Source organism: Stigmatopora nigra, chromosome 8 (assembly GCF_051989575.1).
Source record: "Stigmatopora nigra isolate UIUO_SnigA chromosome 8, RoL_Snig_1.1, whole genome shotgun sequence".
In the NCBI taxonomy this organism is placed as follows: Eukaryota; Metazoa; Chordata; class Actinopteri; order Syngnathiformes; family Syngnathidae; genus Stigmatopora; species Stigmatopora nigra.
This window is the reverse complement of record NC_135515.1, coordinates 1,450,428-1,473,623: the sequence shown is the minus strand read 5'-3', so window position 1 is coordinate 1,473,623 and position 23,196 is coordinate 1,450,428. Positions and strand designations below refer to the sequence as shown.

Here is a 23,196-nt window from a genome sequence, read left to right as displayed (position 1 = left end):
AAAATGAAAACAAAAAAACAATCATGTCATCTGATTTACCAATTTATAAAATTGCAATGATGTGGGTACACTTTATGTACCATAAAGTCTTAAAGCCAAGAACAATAAGGATTTTAGAATATAGATTAGCTCACATATCTTAGTTAACACTGAAATGAACACTGATATTCTTTGATTTATGTATATATACGGTGCTCGGACGGTTGGTCACCGGTCTTTTGGTCGCCGGTCAATGAAACCAGCTCTCAAAATTATATTCATGAGAGAGAGTTTAATATCTAAGTACTGTTTAATATCTAAGTACTGCTGAAAACAGTAGATATTTAGATATTAAACTCTCTCATGAATATAATTTTGAGAGCTGGTTTCAATAGTACTTAGATATTAATGAGTACTTAGATATTAAGCAGTACTTAGATATTAAGCAGTACTTAGATATTAAGCAGTACTTAGATATTAAGCAGTACTTAGATATTAAGCAGTACTTAGATATTAGGCAGTACTTAGATATTAAGCAGTACTTAGATATTAAGCAGTACTTAGATATTAAGCAGTACTTAGATATTAAGCAGTACTTAGATATTAAGCAGTACTTAGATATTAAGCAGTACTTAGATATTAAGCAGTACTTAGATATTAAGCAGTACTTAGATATTAAGGAGTACTTAGATATTAAGCAGTACTTAGATATTAAGCAGTACTTAGATATTAAGCAGTACTTAGATATTAAGCAGTACTTAGATATTAAGCAGTACTTAGATATTAAGCAGTACTTAGATATTAAGCAGTACTTAGATATTAAACTCTCTCTCAGATATTAAACTCTCTCTCAGAAATTAAACTCTCTCAGGAATTAAACTATCTCTCTTAGATATTCTCTCTTTGATACCGGCCACCAAAAGACCGGCGACCAAACGTCCGTTCACGATATATACACGCCATGTACATATATGTATATACTCCATATATATATATATATAAATATATATGTATGTTTTGCATTTTCTGGAAAGGGTAAATTCACACTTAAACAGCAGTTTCAAAATGTGTGCAGTGAATACGTTACACGTGACGAGCACAATGTTTTTCTTTTTCTCTCTTTTTTTTTTTAAACAATGTACCATTGACTTTGCCAAAGCCTCCATAATAATTACAGACATTTTTTTTTGTTTAGTTTTACATTCAGAGTTTTAAAAGGGAGGCAAAAATCCACCCTTAAACAATCCATAGGAAGTCTCCCATTCATTTCATCAACTCCCTGACTTGGAAAATCAAACATCAATTTCCCCCCTTGCAGTACTTTTTTATTTTTTTTTCCTTTCCAGGATGAGGTATTTGTCCGTGAGTGGAAAAAAATGCGCCATTATTATTATTATTATTATTATTTTTTTTTTAGCAATGTAAAATCTTTATGAACGCTTTTCGGAATTCCACGTTAAAAGTGGTGTAAATGATAGGATTGACGGCACTGTTGACGTAACCGAGCCAAGTGAAAGCATTGTACATCTCGGCGGGAACTTTGCATTTTGTGCAGTGGGTGTTCAAGATGTGTGTGATGAAAAATGGCAGCCAGCAGATGATGAAAACACCTGAGGAAAGAGGAGAAAATTGATATTTTCAATGATGGCTTTATGAAGGAGGAAGGCTCTGGCTTCCTCCTTGACAGGTGTGATGGCAACTATTTCCTTCCTCTGTCAATGCATGGCTGCCTCCGTAAAAGTAGTACCTAAACACCCACATTTTTCCCATGTATTACCTGAAAAAGGGTTATTAGGCTGACCTTTCGTTTTTACTCTTTTTGTGTCATCTTTTTTTTAGGTTTAAAAGACAATACGAGCTGAGAAGGTTGTTTTCAATTGACTTTTTGGAGGTCATTTTCTGGAAAATAGGTGAAGTTGTTAATAGGTTAAAATTGCAATGTATAGATTACGCACCTAATGCTGTATTTTCACGACTATAAGCCGCACTGCATTATAAGGCGCACCCTCAATGAAGGACACTTAAATTTTTTTCCATATATAAAGCACACTGGATTATAAGGCGCACCCTCAATGAATTACACTATTTTTCCCATATATAAGGTGCACTGCATCATAAGGCGCACCCTCAATGAATGACACATTTTAATTTGTTTTCCATGCATAAGGCGCACCACATTTAAAGGCGTACCATCAATGAATGACACATTTTAATTTGTTTTCCATAAAAAAAGGACACTGGATTATAAGGCGCCATGTCTTGTTTGGAGAAAATTTAAGACTTTTAAGTGCGCCTTATAGTCGTGAAAATACGGTACTTGAATTTAAACTCTTGTCTCGAATTATAAAATAATAAATGCTAAAATCACCATAAATCTGGAATACATTTTCTATTTAATTACTACTACTTAGGGGGCAAAAAAACCCTCATCAATCAACCCCATTTTTTTAGGTTGTGTAAATAAACGCAGATTTTCAAGGTGAGCAAACACTGCAAAAAAATGAAGACAAAAATCAGTCTTAACAAGAATGTGTCGACTTTCTGTTTCATCCCACTTAAAATAAGATATAATCTCCTAAAAAGTAAATCAAGAACATGTCAATACTTATCTTCAGAAATTAGTAATTAGTCTATTGCCAATTTATACTCAATATAATCCCAAAAAATCCTTTCTCAAATAAAGCTGTATAAAAATTCTACCTGATCCAACAAGGATCTTAATCATATATTTTTTTGATTGACCACTTTGTAAGCAGACCCCCACAAAGCAAATATATATGCCAAAACTCCCCAAATGCTTACCAAGTGTAGTCTTAACTCACCGAGGACGATGGCTAACATCTGCGTTGCCTTCTTCTCCTTCTGCTGGGAGATCTTCCTTTTACTCAAGCTTTTCAACGAAGTCTGCGTCTTGCCGTTGGGCAACGCCTGCGTCTGGAAGACTTTAGCTACACTTTGCGTAGGCTCCTCCATGGCATCCTGGCCAGGATCTCCATTCTTCTCCGCTCTCTGGCTCTCTTCGGGGGGTGTCGGAGGCGAAGAAGTAGGGCTGGCGTTAGCCCTGGCCGGCATCAACTGCTGGTGACTGGTGGCCGGAGTATTTCCAAGGGCACAAAGTTGCTTCTGCTTATGGCTGCTGCTTCCACTGTTGAGTTCATCCAGTTCCAAATCTTGACTCTTGTGGGCGACGTCTTTAATAAATATCTGAAAAGTGTCGAGCGGGGTGACGATATGGAGACAGATGATTCTCGTTAAAAGGTCAAGCTGTGTTTTTCTTGTCATTTTTCTTCTCCTTAAAAATGGACGCTCATCAGCATAGCGATGAATTGGAATCTTCAACTACTCATTTTTTAGGGTTGCATATTATTGACCTATCTGATAGGTTGCCGTGGCAACTAGAGTTAAGTGGAGCGTTTGATTGTTATAACATTATATTAGCAACACTATGGGAGTTTAGTTAGAGGTAAAAAAAACTGACATTAGTTACTAATATTGACATTGTTTTTATGTTTTGTAGGGTGGATGGTGGGTTTGCCCCCAAGAAAAGAGCAAATATGGATTGCCTAATTAATCAGATTTTAGCTGCCTGTCTAAGTGGTGTCAAAGTGGCAGCCCGGGGGCCAAATCTGGCCCGTTGCATCCTTTTAGGTGGCCCGAGAAAGTAAATCAGGAGTGGTGACTTTCTGTTTTAGGGTGAAATTAAAATGATAGATATAGATGTATAATAGATTTCCTGATTTTCATCCTTTAAAATTGACAATTGCTGTTTTTTAATCCATATTTTCTTCGTTTTCAGTTAAAAAATCTAAAAATCTAGGAAAATATTTTCTGTTTTCCACTTTAATATGGCACATAATGATTAAATATTATATCTAAAATGGCCCGAATAAAAACAAGACCCGAGTCTGACACCCTTAACCTAGACTAAAAAAGTAGTATCCCTCAAACAGAGCCCTGCAGAACCCCATAACATCTACTTCTGAAAAGAATTGAAGTATAAACTGAAATATTTTACTTACACGGTTGTCAAACGATGCATTTTGCAAGCATGCACCAATTCAACAGTGCACATAGCCTCTTAATTCAAAACTAGATCATTTCTGAACCATAGAATAGCCAATTATGATAGCTATTCCTATCTTAACACAGTTGCTAAGTCACCTGTCAAAATAACACCTAGCTAAATCCTTTCTCGAGTCCATCAATTTCACTCTTCATCACCGCCAAGAAAAAAAAAATAGAAGATAAGCATAAAAGTATAAAAGTACACGTACCACCTTCTTCTTTTTAGCAGGGAAACTCCCATTCGACTTGACAATCACTGTGCACAGCCTCACGTCCTCTGGATGAGTGCACTTATCCTGCATTTTGAAAAAAAAAAAAATGAAAAGACGTGTCAAATAAACGACATGTTGGATGTCGTCGGCTGAAAAGTGATAAAAGCGGCCTGTCGTGGCTAAAATGGGCGAACCGGGAAGGTCAAAGCGGTTTACACCAGCGTTGGCGAGGCGAAACGGCGTGGCGAGATGACGAGATGGCGACCCGCTGCTGAAAAGTCAGCCCATTAACTTCCTTGCATCATAAAATAGACACGGGGGGGTTATTTGACTACAGACAAACAAGTATAACAAGTCAGCCATTGGCTGTGTATATTGAAATGTGATTAGTCTAGCTCTATAATGATAATTTCCTCATCATAATCATTATCTGCTCATTTATCAATACGCTACCGTATAATGACTTGTCGGGCCATTGGATGTTGTAGTAATGTGCGATAAAAAGCCCACAAAAGTTTTATTTGGTGTTAATATATCCACTCATACACATATGAAGGTGTTTTGACTGTTTAAAGTAGGTAAGTGCAGTAATAATTCTCCTTGGAAGGTTTTTACAGAGTAAATATGGTGTGGTATCAGATGTGTTAAGGGTTATTTCTGCTACAATTTCTAGTCTATAAAAGCTGTCACTCTAAAAAACTTGCCACATGATTGCTTGTGTGTGTTTTATTGGGCAAATGGAGTCAAACGTGGGGTGGGATTGATGAAAAAAAGATTCATTGGGGAAGTATTGTGGATGAATGCCTGTAGGTATAGTGTAAAGGGGAAATATCACTTAGAGTTGGGGGTTTAAATTCGGGTTGGTTCGCAGGGGTGCTTTAATGTTAACTTGATTTCATGTGGGCTGGATCATTTTAGATATGATATTTGGATTTTTTTTTAGAAATGGATTAAAAGAACTGGATTAAAATCACTGAATATTCAGCTTTTTCTTATAGATTTTTATTTTAACTTTTTTTAAATGTATTTTTTGATTTTACAAAAGAATTTTTGAACTAAAAACAGAGAAAATTGATTAAAAAATGACAGGTATTGATTTGAAAGGGGGAAAAAAAAAAATCAGGGAATTTAATAAACATCTATTCTCATTCATTTTAATTTGATTTCACGTAGGCCAGACCATTTTAGATATAATATTTTAATTTTTTTTTTATAAATAGATTAAAAAAACTGGATTAAAAGACCTGAATATTCAATTTTTTATAGATCTAAAACAATGTTTATTTTAACTTTTTTTAAAATATATTTTTAGATTTTACATAATGATTTTTGAACTAAAAACAGAAAAAAATTGATTAAAAAATGACAATTATTGATTTAAAAAGGGGAAAATAAAGAATTTAATATACATCTATAGTCTTCATTTCAATTTTATCCTAAAAAACGGAAAGTCGGCACTCATGATTGACTTTCACGGGCCGCACAAAATGACACACCGGTGACTTAGAGAAAATGAAGATGAGCTTGAAATGGGAAAAAAAATGGGAGACGGAAGCCCACCTTGAGAGAAGTAGCCACATCGGGAACGGCGGCCTGACACATGCGCTGCTTGGGTTTGGTGTTAACTCGCTTCCTTCGCTTTCTCAGAACAACGTAGATTTGAACGTAGACTAGCAGGGTGATGATGAAAGGTACGTAGAAGGACACGATGGAGGAGTAGACCACGAAAGCCGGGTTTGCGATCACACATAGTGACGCTTCTCGGGTGGCTGTGGGAAAGAGAAAGAATAATACTTTTTAATAGTTTGACTTCTGTAATTCTTCAAATTCAATCATCATACACAGTTTCGTATAACGAAATTGGTGGTAATACTCCAAGCTTTTCGAAGTGTATTTTCCCAGTAAAAAAAAAAAAACAAATAGTATAAAAGTGTAAAAAGTTAGTCTGGCTAAGGGAATTCTAAAATATTGCAAAAATTTCAGAAATCTTGCCCAGATATCAAAAATGCTGCAGAGATTTCAAAAATGCTGCAGAGATTTCCAAAATATTGCAGATATTTCCAATATACTGCACAGATTTCAAATATACTGCACAGATTTCAAATATACTGCACAGATTTCAAATATACTGCACAGATTTCAAAAATACTGCACAGATTTCAAAAATACTGCACAGATTTCAGAAATACTGCACAGATTTCAGAAATACTGCACGGATTTCAAAAATACTGCACATATTTCAAAAATACTGCACATATTTCAAAAATACTGCACGGATTTCAAAAATACTGCACAGATTTCAAAAATACTGTACAGATTTCAAAAATACTGTACAGATTTCAAAATTACTGCACGTATTTAAAAATACTGCACAGATTTCAAAAATACTGCACAGATTTCAAAAATACTACACACACTTCAAAAATACTGCACACACTTCAAACATACTGCACACACTTCAAACATACTGCACACACTTCAAACATACTGCACACACTTCAAAAATACTGCACACACTTCAAAAATACTGCACACACTTCAAAAATACTGCACACACTTCAAAAATACTGCACACTTCAAAAATACTGCACATACTTCAAAAATACTGCACACACTTCAAAAATACTGCACACACTTCAAAAATACTGCACAGATTTCAGAAATACTGCACATATTTCAAAAATACTGCACAGATTTACAAAATATTGCACAGATTTCAAAAATACTGCACAGATTTAAAAAAATACTGCACAGATTTCCAAAATATTGCACAGATTTCCAAAATACTGCACAGATTTCCAAAATATTGCACAAATTTCAAAAATATTGCACATAGTTCTTCATGATTAATATTTTATACAATCTAATGCCAACTTGGAAAAACAATGATAAATATTTTACCACATTTTCATTTAGGAAATAATTATAGTTTGCTGTTAGTCATTTTTGTTTTAAATCTGGTAATTTGCGGAATTGAAAGAAGGATTGAAAGAACAATCAATTGCAAAGAAAGTTTATTTTTCCAATAATCGCTCGCATTTTTGTCCATTATTTGCAAAGGTTTCTTCAGTGCATGACAGGGTGAACCTTGAAATTTCATTGACGCCAACAACTCAGGGTTGACGTTTTCAAACATCATAAAATATCAACGTCAACTCGCCCGGAAAGTTATTGATGCAATTTCCACGTCATTCTTTTAAAACATTTAGCTCAAATCAAACAAATGAGGCTTCAAGGCACCACTCTTGAAGGTCTTTTGGCTTTACAGCCATATTTTATTGTCTTATTTTTTAATCAATATTTTAATTGAATATGCTACAAAAACAAGGCAAGGTATTTAAATGTTCAAAAGGAATGTTATCGCATTATATTCTCTCATTTAGAGTTTGATGGTGGCAACATTTTTCTACAAAAAGCGTGAAAGGAAAACTGATAAAGGAAATAAAGTGAACTGTCAAAACAAAAAAGATTGTTTTGAAAGATAAGTATAAGATGAAAAACCTACTGAACGTACTGCAAGTAATTTAGATACGTATCATTCTCTATAGCTGATAATATCATCTAATACAAGGGTGTCAAACTGTTGGTTCGCGGGCCGCAATAACATCAACTCGATTTAATGTGGGCCGGACCATTTTAGATATAATATTTAGAATTTTTTTTAATAAATGGATTAAAAGAACTGGAATAAAATCCCTAAATATTCAGTTTTTTTTTTATAGATATAAAACGGTTTATTTGACATTTTTTTCTTAGTAATCAAAAACATCTAATAATCATTTGTTTTTTATGTCAATATAAACATTTTTTAAAAATTATATTCAATATTAAAGTGTTGAACCAAAAATATTTCTACATATTTATTTTTAGATATTACTAAATGCTTTTTTACCTAAAAACCTCAAAACAAAACAAAAAAATGATAAAAAAATGCAATTATTGAATTTAAAAAGGGGAAAACCAGGAAATATAATATGCATCTATCATCTTGATTTTAATATTAATCCTAAAACAGAAAGTTGGCACTCATGATTTACTTTGCCGGGCCGTAAAAAATGATGCGGCGGGCCAGATCTGGCCCCCGGGCTGCCTCTTTGACACCTGCAATCTAATATTATATATATAACGATTTAAAAAATAAATATGCTTCATCACCAGCATGCCGCCAAACTGTCACATACATTTGTGACCTCAATTTTCCTTTAACCTGGTACCCCCAAAATCCTCTCTTTGCCTGGTCTCATCATATTACCCAGAATGCAAATGAAGGTTAAATAGGCTAATCCGTCCGTTGGAGTCTATGTAAAATTTCTTTCCTGACCTCTGCTACGTTTGACCTCATTAACCTCCAAATGAATCTAGAGTTTCATAATGATGTCTCTATTGGTTCTTGAGTGATCTTGAAGCCAAACATACGGACATGTGAAATTAAATAGCCGCGCAACCTCCACCTGAATGCATAATAAGCAACTCTGATGAAAATTCACTTTGTCTTCCATTTATGAATTTACAGCAGGTTGAAAAGGATGTGCAAATGAACTGTACTGTTTATCATTTGCATTTTACATGACCCAAATTCATGTTTCTCTAGTTTAGAGTCTTAATTTGTCCATTTTAACTCGTCGGGCGAAGTTTAATTTTTAAGAGTTTTCATGTTCTTCTGTTTGTCATTTTTTTTCTTCTTTTTCTTAAACTTTTTTTTTATAAATGGATTAAAAGAACTGGATTAAAAGCCCAGAATATTCCATTTTTTATAGATCTAAAACACTATTCATTTTAGCTTTGTTTAAATATATCTTTAGATTTTACAAAATGATTTTTGAACTAAAAACACAAAAAAATGATTAAAAAATGACAATTATTTATTTAAAAGGCGGAAAATCAGGAAATTTAATATACATCTATAATCTTTATTTGAATTTAATCCTAAAACAGAAAGTCGGCACTCATGATTTACCTTCCCGGGCCACACAAAATGATGCGACGGGCCATGATTTGGCCCCTGGGCCGCCACTTTGACACACGTGCTGGTATTTCTTACCTGTGTTATTGAGCCCAAAGAGTAGAGGGCAGGATATGGCGAAAGAGAGCACCCACACCACCGAGATCATGATGGTTACCCTTCTCCTTGAACTGTAACGGGTGTTGTACAGCATCGGCATGGCAACCGCTGTGTATCTAAGGAGGGAGTTAAATAGAATTTCAGTTTTAACGGTAAAAGCGTCCCAATCTAGAACCTGATAAAATACATGAGCAGCATAATAAAAAGAAATCAGTCTGTCAAATTATTGAAAAATAATATCTTATCTTATTAATATTATTAATGGGCCCTTTAGATCCAAAGTATCATATAAATTAAACACAAAAAGCTAAAATATTAAAAAGGTGAGCAACATAAAAAATAATTCAGTCAGCCAAATTATTTTTTAAAATATCTTATTATTATTATAATTAACAGCCTCTGATTAATTTGATTGCATTTTAAGAAAGAAAATAAAAATAAGACAAACATAAAACAAGGCAAAAGAGCCACAGAATTTACAAAAAAAATATAAGAAGCATTTTCTCTGAAAGCCGTATACAGTTCGAGAGCCACATTTTTTTGCCACCCACTTATCTATAATACTGACTTTATCCAGGAAAAGCAGCTAAAATTCCAAATAGCGATAAAAAAGTAATTAATAAGACACAATATGTATTGCTATCCATTGGATAGGAATTGAAATGGTCCATGGCGTAAAAAAAGCGATTGGTCGCCGCAAAGAAAGCAGAATTTTCTACTGTGAGTGCTGCAGGGAAATCTAATCATTTAACATCAAGTGACCTTGTTCAAAAGGCTAATAATCACAGGGAAGAAAATGCAGGCTTTCTCATATGGCGCACTTGCACGCTACAGCGCTCAAAAATGTATAATTAAATCATGTAGAATTGTATTTCATGTCCTTTAACGCTTTTTACGTTATGTCAACTTTTCATGGCCTTTGGGGAAATTCTATTCTATTCTATTTTTATGCATCTAACATTGGATTTCACTGCATAGTATATTTTTTCCATATTTTATAATGGAAGCATGATACAATTTATGGGAAAATGTCAAAGAGATTGATTGATTGTTTGGAATTTTATGGGTTAATAAGGAAGCAGATTTGTTCATTTTAATGGATATTTTTGAGTAAATCATAAAAAAAATTGATGGCGCACATTTCAATATGGGTCTAGTGCAGTTTATTTTTAAAAAAAAATAAAATATTTTGGCGGTCCGGATTTGGCCCCCGAGCCACCACTTTGACACGTCGATTAAAAGAACTGGATTAAAAGCCCTGAATATTCCCTTTTTTTATAGATCTAAAACGAAGTTTATTTGAACTTTTTTTCTATATTTTTTTATTTTTACAAAGCAATTTTTGAACTAAAACCCCCCAAAAATGATAAAAAAATGACAATTATTGATTTAAAAAGGGGGAAAATCAGGAAATTTAATATACATCTATATTCTTCATTTTCATATGATCCTAAAACAAAGTCGGCACTCAAAATTTACCTTCCCGGACCACACAAAATAATACGCCGGACCAAATTTGGCCCCCGGGCCGCCACTTTGACACAGTTGAACATTTATATGTTTTCAAGCAAGAGGAAAAATGTCTTGGAAACTGCCCCCATCATCCCCTTGAGGATCCACAAACATACAAGTCTTATAAATAGCATCTAAATGCAAATTGGGGTGTCCCTTACCTTTGCGTAAAAAACCCATGCCAATACAAAAAAGACATATTAGTCCATTATACATAATAATGTGATTTTCATGTACAAATAAGACAAATATGCCTTTTTTTCGGTGCAGCCATTCAGCACATGTTGTAAAATGACATGTGACAGCTTGATATATTATACTATCCGTACATAACACAAGCTAAAGTGGTTTTCAGGATTACATATTTACTCCCTATAGATTTTTAATGAAAGCAAAGAGGTGAATTTACATCATAGGCATGCACGGCTCTCCAGGAAAATCTATTTTCATGTCTTTTTATTTTTTATTATAATAGCTTTTGATTCTTCCACCTCAAGATTTTACTAAATAAAACCCTTAGGGTAAACATGGTTTATTTTATTTTCGTTTGTATTCAACTCTGTAGTTTTCCTATGATAATTCAATGCGTACTAAACAAATAATTAGTTGATCATCTGACCCTGACAAAGGTTGTTTTTCTGCATCTCAATTTTTTTTAACCGCTGCTAGTTGTGTGCTTTCCCTTGTGACTGGTTAAGAAGTCAAATTAGAATTCCATCTAAGATCACAAACGATAGAAATGTGGGCTTTACATAAGATATGTAGAAACCCTTGACAGACATATTTAATTCATCTTTTTTTTATTATTATTATTAATTGGCTCCTGCTGGTTGAACCTTTGGATTCTTTTTCCTGTGCTTGTTAAAGTGCTAAAGTAACATTTTTGCTTACTTTTAAGTATCTGTAGGATGGATTACATCACAAGTGTCAAAGTGGCGGCCCGCGGGCCAAATGTGGCCCATCACACCATTTTGTGCGGCCCAGGAAAGTCAATCATGAGTGCCGACTTTTTGTTTTAGGATCAAATTCAAATGATGAGTATAGATGTATATTAAATTTCTTGATTTTCCTCATTTTTAATCAATAATTGTAATTTTTTATCATTTTTTTCGGTTTTTAGTTCAAAAATCACTTTGTAAAACCTAAAAATGTCTAAAAATAAATTAAACATTGTTTTAGATCTATAAAAAACTGAATATTCAGGGATTTAGATCAAGTTACTTTAATCCATTTCTAAAAATAAAAATAAAAAATCTAAATATTATATCTAAAATGGTCCAGCCCACATAAAACCGAGTTGACGTCATTAATGAATTACAATATTAATAAACTACATTGAATATTCACTTGCACACAATTTTAATTATAAATCCAAGTACGAGCACATTTTCCCTAACAGTGTTTTTTCCCCCTTAAATCTAATCTTGTACTCTGTATTTTAACTCCAATATTGCAAACTTTCATATGCACCATAATATAATATCTAAACTCTAATGTCTGAAAATCTGCATGTGCTTTGAAAAACTATTGCAAAAATTGTTTGGTATAATTATAAGAACAACAAAGAAATGTTAGATGCAACTCTCTAATTCCTCGGGTAAAGATTTCCCGTTATACAAAACAAAAACAATCCATGCAAGGAACAATCAAGACCGGAAAAAAAACAGAAAAAAATGTGAGCATAAGCCAACTCACCGATCAATGCTGATGGCACACAGATTGAGAATGCTTGCTGTGCACATCATCACATCTAAAGTGACAAAGATGTCACAGTGGATCTTGCTAAAGCGCCATTCCCCCACCACCTACAAAAAAAGAAAAAATAACAACAAAAAAGGTAAGCCATTAAAGAAAAAGCAGTCAAAATATGGGCTTTACAACATTAATTTCAATCATCCACTAAGTGCCATATTGACAAAAACGGTGAAGCCTAATGATAGATGAAAATTGATGAATTCCTCTACTCCTTAAATGCATTCGTAATTAGAAAAGTCCTTGTTAAGAATGCCGAAAGTGTCAAAATCTTCAAAAGGACGACGTTTATAACCATATTTTTCTGTTTAACATACCCCCCTTTTAATATATATTAAACGGCAGGGGTATTTTAAATGGCGCACAAACGAGAGGCTCCAAAAAGCAAAAAACATTTAATATATTAAACGAAAAAATAGGGTACAACTGCCACGTGAATGTGCAAATAATGAAACGGCGCCGATTAAGATCTGACGAGTAAAGCAGCAGACGCTTTTTGAGAGAAAGAAATAATTGCAGGGATGGAATTGTTTCATATAGACGGACGTCTTTATGCTCTGTACTGCAAGAAACACGCTTGGAAAATGGTTTAATTACTTTTCAGTAGGAGTAACCTTACACTATTTCTCACTCGGAAAAGCAATATGATTACAGTACCGCTTTGTAATGATCAACAAAGTGATGATTTTCTTCAGTTTGTCGCTAATTAAACAGCGTGACCTGTCTTTTGGTCGCCGGTCAAATGTACTTGGATATTAAACAGTACTTGGATGTTAAACAGTACTGGGATGTTAAACAGTACTGGGATATTAAACAGTACTGGGATATTAAACAGTACTGGGATATTAATCAGTACTGAGATATTAAACAGTACTGAGATATTAAACAGTACTGGGATATTAAACAGTACTGGGATATTAAACAGTACTTAGATATTAAACAGTACTTAGATATTAAACAGTACTTAGATATTAAACAGTACTTGGATATTAAACAGTACTGGGATAATAAACAGTACTTAGATATTAAATAGTACTTAGATATTAAACAGTACTTAGATATTAAACAGTACTTAGATATTAAACAGTACTTAGATATTAAACAGTACTTGGATATTAAACAGTACTTGGATATTAAACAGTACTTAGATATTAAACAGTACTTAGATATGAAACTCTCTAAGCACATAAATAAAGTTACGCCAACTCGGAAGAATAAATAAAGGCTAGCTAGTTTCCTGAGTATATCTAATAAAAATTGTGAGGCTTTATCTGAAATACTACTACTTTATAAAACTTCTTGCATCCATATTCCTGTGGAAAACTCCATAATTATTAAATTAAACATGATCATCATTGCCCTGCAAGATCACCCATTCCACCTGACAGAAACCCACCGGCTTCCTTTCCCCACCCTGAAAAAGGTATTAAACGTACGCATCGGGTGGTCGATTAATCTTTGTCCTGGAGGCCGCGTTGTCAGAAAATTAAGCGTCACATGTTTCTCCTCGGCTTTGCTACGCTGACATGGATTACAGAAAGATTAGATCATAATGACTAGAATTCCCACAATTCACTCTTTCTTCCCGTTTTCCATTCATAAACATTTTAAAACCCAATGCCTGTTTTGAACCAAACAACATAAGCAAAAGAGTCAGCAATGCCGAAGCCGTTTTTTATTCCCACTCGAAACTCCGAGCGACGCATATTCCTTTAAAAGTCTTCAAATGGTGTCAGCACTTTGGTTTAATATGCAAATGTATTGGGATGAGAGATTGCAAAATGCCGTAATGGAGGCTGGGGAGCCAAAAGAGCAGATGGAGAGAGCAATTTTGGAGGTGGGTTAGGAATCAAAGCCACGGGAAAATAAAGGTGTGTTAACATAGAAGTGGTAAAGAGATGGAGGAGATTTAAAATGAAAAAAAAAAACAGCTGTTGAAAGAAAACTATGTTGCCACTTTCTCCCAGCAAGCAACGGTATGTTCACTAAAATACGCATAAAGTAGTTTCATAAAGGAGGAAAAAGGGAAAAAAACAGAGTTTGACGTTAAGATTTAACTATCACAAGCCACAATAGTGAGAAAATGTAGTACAAAAACAACAACACTATTCAAATCAAGTGTCACAATTAAAGTTCCACTCTTATTAAATGTCATCAAAAAGTATTTAACTGTCATTTCTAAAGACTAGCTGTCACCGAACCCCTAACAATTAAAATTGTGCAATAAAACTATTTTTTGTGTTGGTTTTCTTAGTAGAAATCAGTAGGCGGGACTCGTTTATCATGTGACAAAACGCAATATGAAATTAAAAAAGGACCAGAGTGGGAAAAAATTCTGAAGATTTAAAGTCATATTCTAACAATTTTCCACTTACTTAAATATCATCAAAAATATTCATTTGTGGTAGTTTTTCTCAATAGAAATCAGTAGTTGAGACTCGTTTTTATCATGTGACGAAACGCAATACGAAATTAAAAGAGGATAGGAGTGCCAAAAAAGTTCTGGAGAATTAAAGTCCCATTCTAACATTTTTCCACTCTCAATAATTAATTATCATCAAAAAGTATTTGTGTTTTTTCTCAGTAGAAATCAGTAGTTGAGACTCGTTTTTATCATGTGACGAAACGCAATACGAAATTAAAAGAGGGAAAAGCAATTCTGGAGAGATCCAAACATCTGTAAATCTCATTAAAACTTCTGTGCCATCATAACTCAACATAAAGAAAAATATCACAATCATACTACTTAAATATTTGGCACGCATATTTTGGTGGAAATACCTCCAAGTAGACAACCCACGGCATGACCAACGTAGCCACCAGGAGGTCAGCGACGGCCAAGCTGACGATCAGGTAGTTGGTGGTAGTCTGCAGGGCTTTCTCTCTGGACACGGCCATGCAAACCAGCACGTTGCCAAAGACGATGACAAAGATGAGCAGCGTGAGCAACATGGCGTAGTAGTTGTATTCATGTTTCCTCTCTTGCTCCGTTTCGTTGAAGCCCCACGTTCCGTTTTCGTAAAAACTCTCGTTGTAGGCATAGTGGGTAAAGACATCCATCAGCTGTGAGTGATGCAGGCCAGCGACAGGCCCTGGAAATACAACACAACCGCATTAGTCATAAGGAATTGCATTAAAAAAAAAACTGATTGCTCAATGGTAACAAACCACTCAGGTTTAAATATAAGTAAAATGTTACAAAGTGAATACTGCTTGGTTTTCTTTAAGAAATAACTGTGGCTGTCTAATGGTGGCCAAAAATGTGAGGTACATTTTACCAAAAAAAACACTAAAAAAAGAATAAAAGATGTAAATTGCCTCATCCTAAATGCAAATATCCACAACACAAACCACACTAGTCACAAAATGAATCCAAGATGAGAGCAAAACTGCAAAAAACTGCAAAATAAAATTCCTTCTTCTTGGACCTTTCCACCATTTTTTTCCCATAAGTCAACACTCTCACCCATTAAACTGTGCTGACACGTTTTTCTTCCAAAATTATTCAGCAGTATATCCATTTGTGTCCACAAAATGAATCCAAGATGACACCAAAACTGCAAAAAACTGCTCAATAAAATTCCTTCTTGGATCTATAAAGAGCAGCACTTAGTCCTGTCCACCATTTTTTTCCCATAAGTCAACACTCTCACCCATTCAACTGTGCTGACACGTTTTTCTTCCAAAATTGTTCAGCAGTACATCCATCTATGTCCACAAAATGAATCCAAGATGACAGAAAAACTGCAAAAAAAATGCTCAATAAAATTCCTTCTTGGATCTATAAAGAGCAGCACTTAGTCCTTTCCACCATTTTTTTCCCATAAGTCAACACTCTCAACTTTTCAACTGTGTTGACATTTTTTTCTTCCAAAATTGTTCAGCAGTATATCAATTTTGTGTCCGTTTCTTTAGTTTGGGAGTAAAATGGGACTGCCAAAATAATCCAAGAGCTCTTGAAATGTTATGTATATTTTTTTCTGTCTGAAACTAACTGGACAAAAACAGCCAAAAAAGTGTCAACTTCCTGTTTTTCAAAAGGTCATGACCCCAAACACACACCCTCACAAGACTTTTCAGTGACTTCACACTTCTTTTGAATAAAAATACAAAAATGGACACATCCAGAGCTGTAAAAACATTTATAAATTAAAACAAAAAGCTTGCACGCTTCTTGAATCAATATGTTTACATGCTGCTTCCTTTCAACCAATGACAATTGCTAATTCTATACTATTCCTCAAGATTGGAATGATGTGTTTGCATCAGTAAAAAATCAATATTAATGCATTTTGGACCACTTTGTTGCTTGGAAATCTATGAACAAGGCGTAGTTGTTGTTTTTGAACCTGTTTTGGTCTGGCTGATTAGAACTATTGATTAAAATACATGTAAAATAATCATTGGACTTGGCAAGGTGGCAAGTTTTATTTCGTTTTTGCTACGTTGAGGGTTAAACGGGACAAACTGACCACATCCAATCGGTGTGGTGAAATGACCTCCCTTGACCCACACACAATAAAGACCATGACTTATCACTGAAGAGGAGTGAAGACAAAAACAATAAAAATCGCAATTGTCTGGGAAGACTTCAATCTCTGTTTTCTAAGCTGTCCTTTAAAAATACTATTATAAAAGGCACTGTTCTTTAGTGAGCATTTTTTTTAGTACAATCAGTTCAGTGCGGCAAAATACAGGAGTATTGTGTAGCTAAGAAAAATGGTATGAGAAAATCTGTACTTAACAGAATAGAGTAGTTTTGATCAAATATGACATTTTACACATTATTTTTCTTGATTCAAACTACATTTATGGCATTGCTTTGTTTTCCGGGGCGGAGTTTAAGCATGAATTTTCTATTTTTTTATGAACTTTAAAAAAAATTATTAATAGCCCAAAAAAAATCACCCAAAAAGTGAATTGGCGAAGTCACGATAATCGAGGGAATACTATAATTCATTTTTTAGCATTTGTATTGCAGTGTACCTGTCATCATAACCTTTTAGAACCCCCCAAAAATAAATATACAAATATTTTCAACCTGTTATTTGGTTGTTTGGTCCTTTTCACCCAAAAAAATGAGATTAAACCGCACAATTTTGAACTTTTTGTAACTTTTCTACTTCCCCAAAACGTCTCTCCTGTCTCCAACTTTATAATCTTGCCTTGTTTTGATACAAAGTTAAGCTGAAATCCATGACAGAAAAGAACATTCCAAAAGTGTGGGATAATTAGCAATTATGGCGACTTGAATGTCCGTTCCAAACGCCACGTATCGATGTGATTTTCAAATCATCAGACTGTTATGATGCCTCAAGGATCAACAACAGAAGCCTGCTGCGCTTGGTGAGCATATCTCAAAAGCCTGAGGCAAATACGCCGCAACATGGTTGGCCAACCTTTTATAATATAAACTTTCTATTAATACGTACAAATAAAAGTGTACATCACAAAGGGTCAAGGCCAAACAAGGTTTGCTAAAAGAAAGGAGCAAAAATAATAAAATGAATAAACACAAAAGCCTGGTCTAATAAAAGCAAAGATGACGTCTCCATTTGTTTGTTTGTTTTTGAATGAAAATGCAACGCAATAAGAAGAGATTGACAAAACAATGTTGAGCCACACAAAAAATATATAGTATAAAAATATGTATTTCATGCTCTTTCCCACCTTGAAAAGAAATTATGTCCAATTATTATGCGGGTAAACTGCAATAAAAATGCCAAAAACGTAATTACAGTCTTCCCTCACTTATCAAGACTTCACTTATGGCAAATTCACTTTTTTAGTGATTTTTTGTGCTATTAATTACTTTTAAAAAGTTTACAAAAATGAGAAAATCCACGCTGAAACTGAAATAAAAGTTAGTTAGAATAAGAGTGACCCTATTTGGTGATTTTTCAATTATTGCGGCCATGTTTGGTCTTCATATTCAAGGGATTACTGTATTTAAATAATTTAACATGATTTTTAAATGATGCACAAAAATAATGCAAAAAAAATCTTACATTGCACAATTGTTGTATCAATTCAAAACCCTTTACACGTGTTTTTATTTGTTGGAAATAAACAACAACTGCCTGCACTACCACTGACATCCACTAGGAACATGCTAATCAAAATAAGAGGATTAAAAAAAGAGAAATCTCACTTTTACATATTCATTGGATTATCTGATTAAATAAAGCTACAAGAGAATATTCAAAACATGACAACTCCAATAATGAAAATACACAAAATACAGCGTCAACTTTGTAAAATGGGACTTTATATTCTCCCCTATTTCCATCTCCAAATGACTCATCATCATCACAACAACATCCCTCACCATGTAAATATTCCTCCATAATGAAGTCGTGTCCACACTTTGCAATGTGTAATGCGGGTGTGAAGGAATTTTTACCAGCTACATAATCAGCCTCTTTAATAGGCGAAAATGCCAGAGGAGCCAGCCACGGGTGCATCGAGAGAGACGCTCCAATTTCAGCAAAAAAACTATGAGAAGAAAAGACTAAGTGAGTGAGGGAGTGAAGCGAGAATGATGTGCTCCGGGGGACCAGTTTGTGGATGTAGCCCGCGGATGCCCTGAGCTGTCCATTCTTATTTATTTTACTGGCGTTGCTTACCTACAGAATGAGAAACTCTTGTTATTTTATTTATTTTTTTATTTTAGCCACTATAATTCCTCTGTATTTCGTCAATGGTTGAATTGTGTTTCATTATCAATGAACCTGCATAGTGTTCCCTCGGTTATCCTGGTTAATGGGGACCTGCGATAAGTGAATTTCCGCGAAGTATGGATTCCCCTTCAAAAATGCTTAATTTGAATTTAATTCAAATTTTTTATTTTTATTTATTTTTGGAATTTTTTTATTTATTTACAGCGTTCCCTCGGTTATCGCGGTTAATGGGGACCGGGACCACCTGCGATAAGTGAATTTCCGCAAAGTAGTGATGCCTCTTCAAAAATGCTTAATTTGGATTTAATTCAAAAAAAAAATTTTTAGAATTCTTTTAGATTTTTTGTTTTAATTTTTTTTTTTACCCCCCTGTATAGAGTTCACCATATAAAATACGGGTAGAGAGAGTGAAATTCATGTTATAACAAAAAAACTGTAAAATATGGTGTTTCAATTTAATATTTGTATTTTTTTCCCCAAAAAATCCACGAAGCTCTGACTCCGCGGTATCTGAACCGCAAAGTAGCAAAGGAACACTGTACTGACATTGTCTCCAAAACAGAGCAGAAATAGGTGAGTTAGGCTATAATCTGCCATTTTTATTATTTTTCTAATTCCGAATGATAGCTTCTGTATTTCCAATTTAAACAAAAATACTGCTGTCAAATACCCGCAACGTCCACAAAGAAACTTAATGATGTTGTTAATGTGCTTTAAAGGACTCACAAACTGAACCCAATTAAGCTTCACCACAACAAAACCTTTGTTTTTTTTAACGTTAAAAAAGACGTTTAGACACAACGAGACTTCAGTGACCAATAAAACTGTAAAATCACCACTGCACTTTTTGCCTTAATCAGCAACTAACAAATTTCCCAAGTACTAAATAGTCCAGCATCTTAATATACCCATATAATATTCCTCATATCAGCTAATTTATGAATAACAATCAATTTTTCTTTGCTTTCCCATCAAAAATGAGCGCCAGTTTCTATGGATAAACACATTTTTTTTGCTTAACATATTCCGAACAAACCACCACTTAAATATCAGATAAAAATGATTATTTTCAGTTTCAATCTGCCTATAAATTGGTCTGCAAACCTGGAATATTTAATCTTTATTCATTGACTCTTGTCATTTTGCAATCCAGACCAGACGGTTGTTTTCTTGCAAGAAAAAAACAACCAAAAAAAAAAACAATTACAAGTCACATAGTCGTGCGTATATAAGTCAATTAAATTTTGCATGCTTTCCTTTAAATATGAAATCAAGCTGTGCAGCATAAGAGGATTAAATATATGTATATATATTATTTTTTTGGCTTTTTAGCGTTAATACCCACTTGGAAAACCTGAATAGTTAACGTTTTTAGTTATTTTTTCTCGCAATAATACAAACACGATAAGGGATACAAACCTCTCGAATACACAATAACATTTCTCCTCTAATCCACTGCAAACAACTGGCAACCCATTCCGAATTGAGCCAAAAGGACATTGGGGCCCAGATGCGTCATCTATCAATACCACAGATTTGCTTTGGCAGAGCGTAAAAGCGCATTCTGTCGTGTTTGGATTGTTTTGCATCTCTCCTGATCACTGGGCAAAAAATATGGGCCTCGTTTGTGCCACTGTATGCGAGTACAATAGAGCGGGAAATGCTTACGATTTTAGTTTTGGTGCATGCTTTGTTGACTGATTCATTTTGGGAGGCCGATTAAAAGGCTATTTTGAAATTGCTGATGCTTGCGAGGAGTCAATTCTTTTGCAATGACAGCACAACTAGAGAGAAGTTTCAACTGCCTCTTCAATTCCTCAAAATGATTGAAATGGTCTTCTTACTAAAAGTCAAAGCCGATGTAATCCTTTAAAAATGACACTAAGTTCAAATGAACAAAGCCTTAGACAATTTCGAACCATAGTTCAAGCCATAAATGATTACCATTATAACAATTTTAATTTTTTTTTCCATATACAAGGCGCACTGGATTATAAGGCACCCTGTCTATTTGGGAGAAAATTTAAGACTTTTAAGTGCGCCTTATAGTCGTGAAAATGGATCGGATTGGATAACTTTATTCATCCTGAATTTGGGACATTTCAATGTGGAAAACAAGGCTGAAATGTATTACAGAATATTTAACTTGAAATAAAACTCCCGAAAACACAGCAGTCTAATGTCTTAGCTGATGTATTTGGGCGTTAACGTACACCAAATTTATTCTACTGTCTTTTTAAAAGTTATTAAAATTTTGTCTTATTCCACCTGTAGTCAAACTGTATTTTTGGGTAAAAATGTCTTATTTATGCATACAAATTGGGTATTAAAATGCAAAAATGGGATAAAATTGACAATTTCAGATAATGTACACATCATTAATTTCTAAAACAAAAAAAATACATGTGCCTATAATAGGTACACTTTCACAAATATCTATTAAATTAAACTTAAACTCTTTTCTTCAGTTAGGAAAAGTCTAGCTTTGATTTAAACAGTTTAATATTTACAATCAGGTTGAAAAATATAGTTCTTTAAATCAATGTGGACTGCAGCATACTATGTTTTTATTCTTTTTATGTTTATTTTTTATTTTTCCTAAATCAATAAAATGTTATTGCCAATTACCATAACCATAAAACAGACGAATAAGTTGAAACAAGAGTAAAAAATCCTTCAGTTCAGAGCATGGAGTCTACAAATCACATTTTAATTGATATAAAACCCTTCAAAAGTTAGTCACCTATTTTTTAGCATAATTTAAAGCTGTCTGCTATACATCTATTTTAAAAAATAAAGACAAATTGGCATCAAAAACAATCTGCCAGCATTCCTTTATCCTGTCATTTGTTCAAAGTCACTGTTTTGAATGAGGAAAAAAATATTTTTCATAGAAAAAAAAGCCTTTTCAATCTATTCTATTGTTCAGGACTAAAGAAAGAAAAAAATAAGAATACTAAGTCAACCAGGGAGAGGAAATTTGATGATTGCATTGTCACAGAAAATAATATTTTAGGGTTTTTTGACAGCTGAGGCGCGTGTCTACTGTTAAAAGTGCACAAACTGAATACATTTAGTGAATAAAAAAGCACAAATTCCCTTCTTCTATACGTGCTTTTCATTCAACAAGGGACCAGTCTAACTTTGCCAAACAATTCAGTGAGCCTAGCCTAGCTCCAGCTTCCCTTTCGACCCTGAACGGGACAAGCAATATATAGAAAATGGATGGACACTTTTAAAGTGTCCCTCTGGTCCGTCCAATCTTTCACAAATAGACGTTAAAGCATTCACACTGTAAACCTAAACTGACCTCAATTCTAACTGTGAACATTGACAAGATGGAAGTAACTGTAGAAAAGCAAAGTTTTTTTTTTTAAATAAACAGTCCTGGGCTAAACTAGAATGCAGTGGGATTCCATAATTCTAAAGCACAGGTGTCAAAGTGGTGGCCCGGGGGCCATATCTGGCCCGCTGCATCATTTTATGCGGTCCGAGAAAGTAAATTATGAATGCTGACTTTCTCTTTTAGGATAAAATTCAAATGAAGATTATAGATGTATACTATATTTTCTGATTTTACCCTTTTTAAATGAATAATTGCAATTTTTTTAATCATTTTTTTATTGTTTTTGTGTTTGAAGTTTAACAATCATTTTGTAAAATGCCAAAATAAATATATAAAAATATTTTCTGTTTTTTACTTTAACATGAGCATAATTTAAAGTATATTTTGTTTCCTTTTGATATAAAAATTAAAAAATCTCCAATAAACATTATTTTACATCAATACTAAATTGAATATTTAAGGATTTTAATCAATTTCTTTTCATCAGATTATTAAAAAAAAAAATCTAAATATATAAAATGGTTCGGCCCACAAGTTGATGTTAATGCTTCCCTAAAATAAACATTGAGTATATTTAAACGACCTGCT

The 23,196-nt window shown here is 33.8% G+C and overlaps 1 protein-coding gene across 2 annotated transcripts in view; it reads right to left on the bottom strand.

The window, feature by feature from the left end:
• Positions 1-652: 652 nt before the first annotated feature.
• The window catches only part of drd2a (dopamine receptor D2a), a 40,119-nt gene continuing 17,575 nt past the window's right edge, over positions 653-23,196 (bottom strand). Inside the window, exons 1-8 of one of the 2 annotated variants that reach the window (XM_077723287.1) lie at positions 16,236-16,388; positions 15,364-15,674; positions 12,526-12,635; positions 9,298-9,434; positions 5,817-6,025; positions 4,254-4,340; positions 2,802-3,183; positions 653-1,589 (exon numbers count right to left, since the gene is read on the bottom strand). In XM_077723287.1, coding sequence (XP_077579413.1) covers positions 1,393-1,589; positions 2,802-3,183; positions 4,254-4,340; positions 5,817-6,025; positions 9,298-9,434; positions 12,526-12,635; positions 15,364-15,674; positions 16,236-16,239 — 1,437 coding nt within the window. In that variant the 5' untranslated portion in view covers positions 16,240-16,388 and the 3' untranslated portion in view covers positions 653-1,392. Of the gene's footprint in view, positions 1,590-2,801; positions 3,184-4,253; positions 4,341-5,816; positions 6,026-9,297; positions 9,435-12,525; positions 12,636-15,363; positions 15,675-16,235; positions 16,389-23,196 lie in introns of those variants that run through there. The other variant, XM_077723286.1, reaches the window with a different exon arrangement.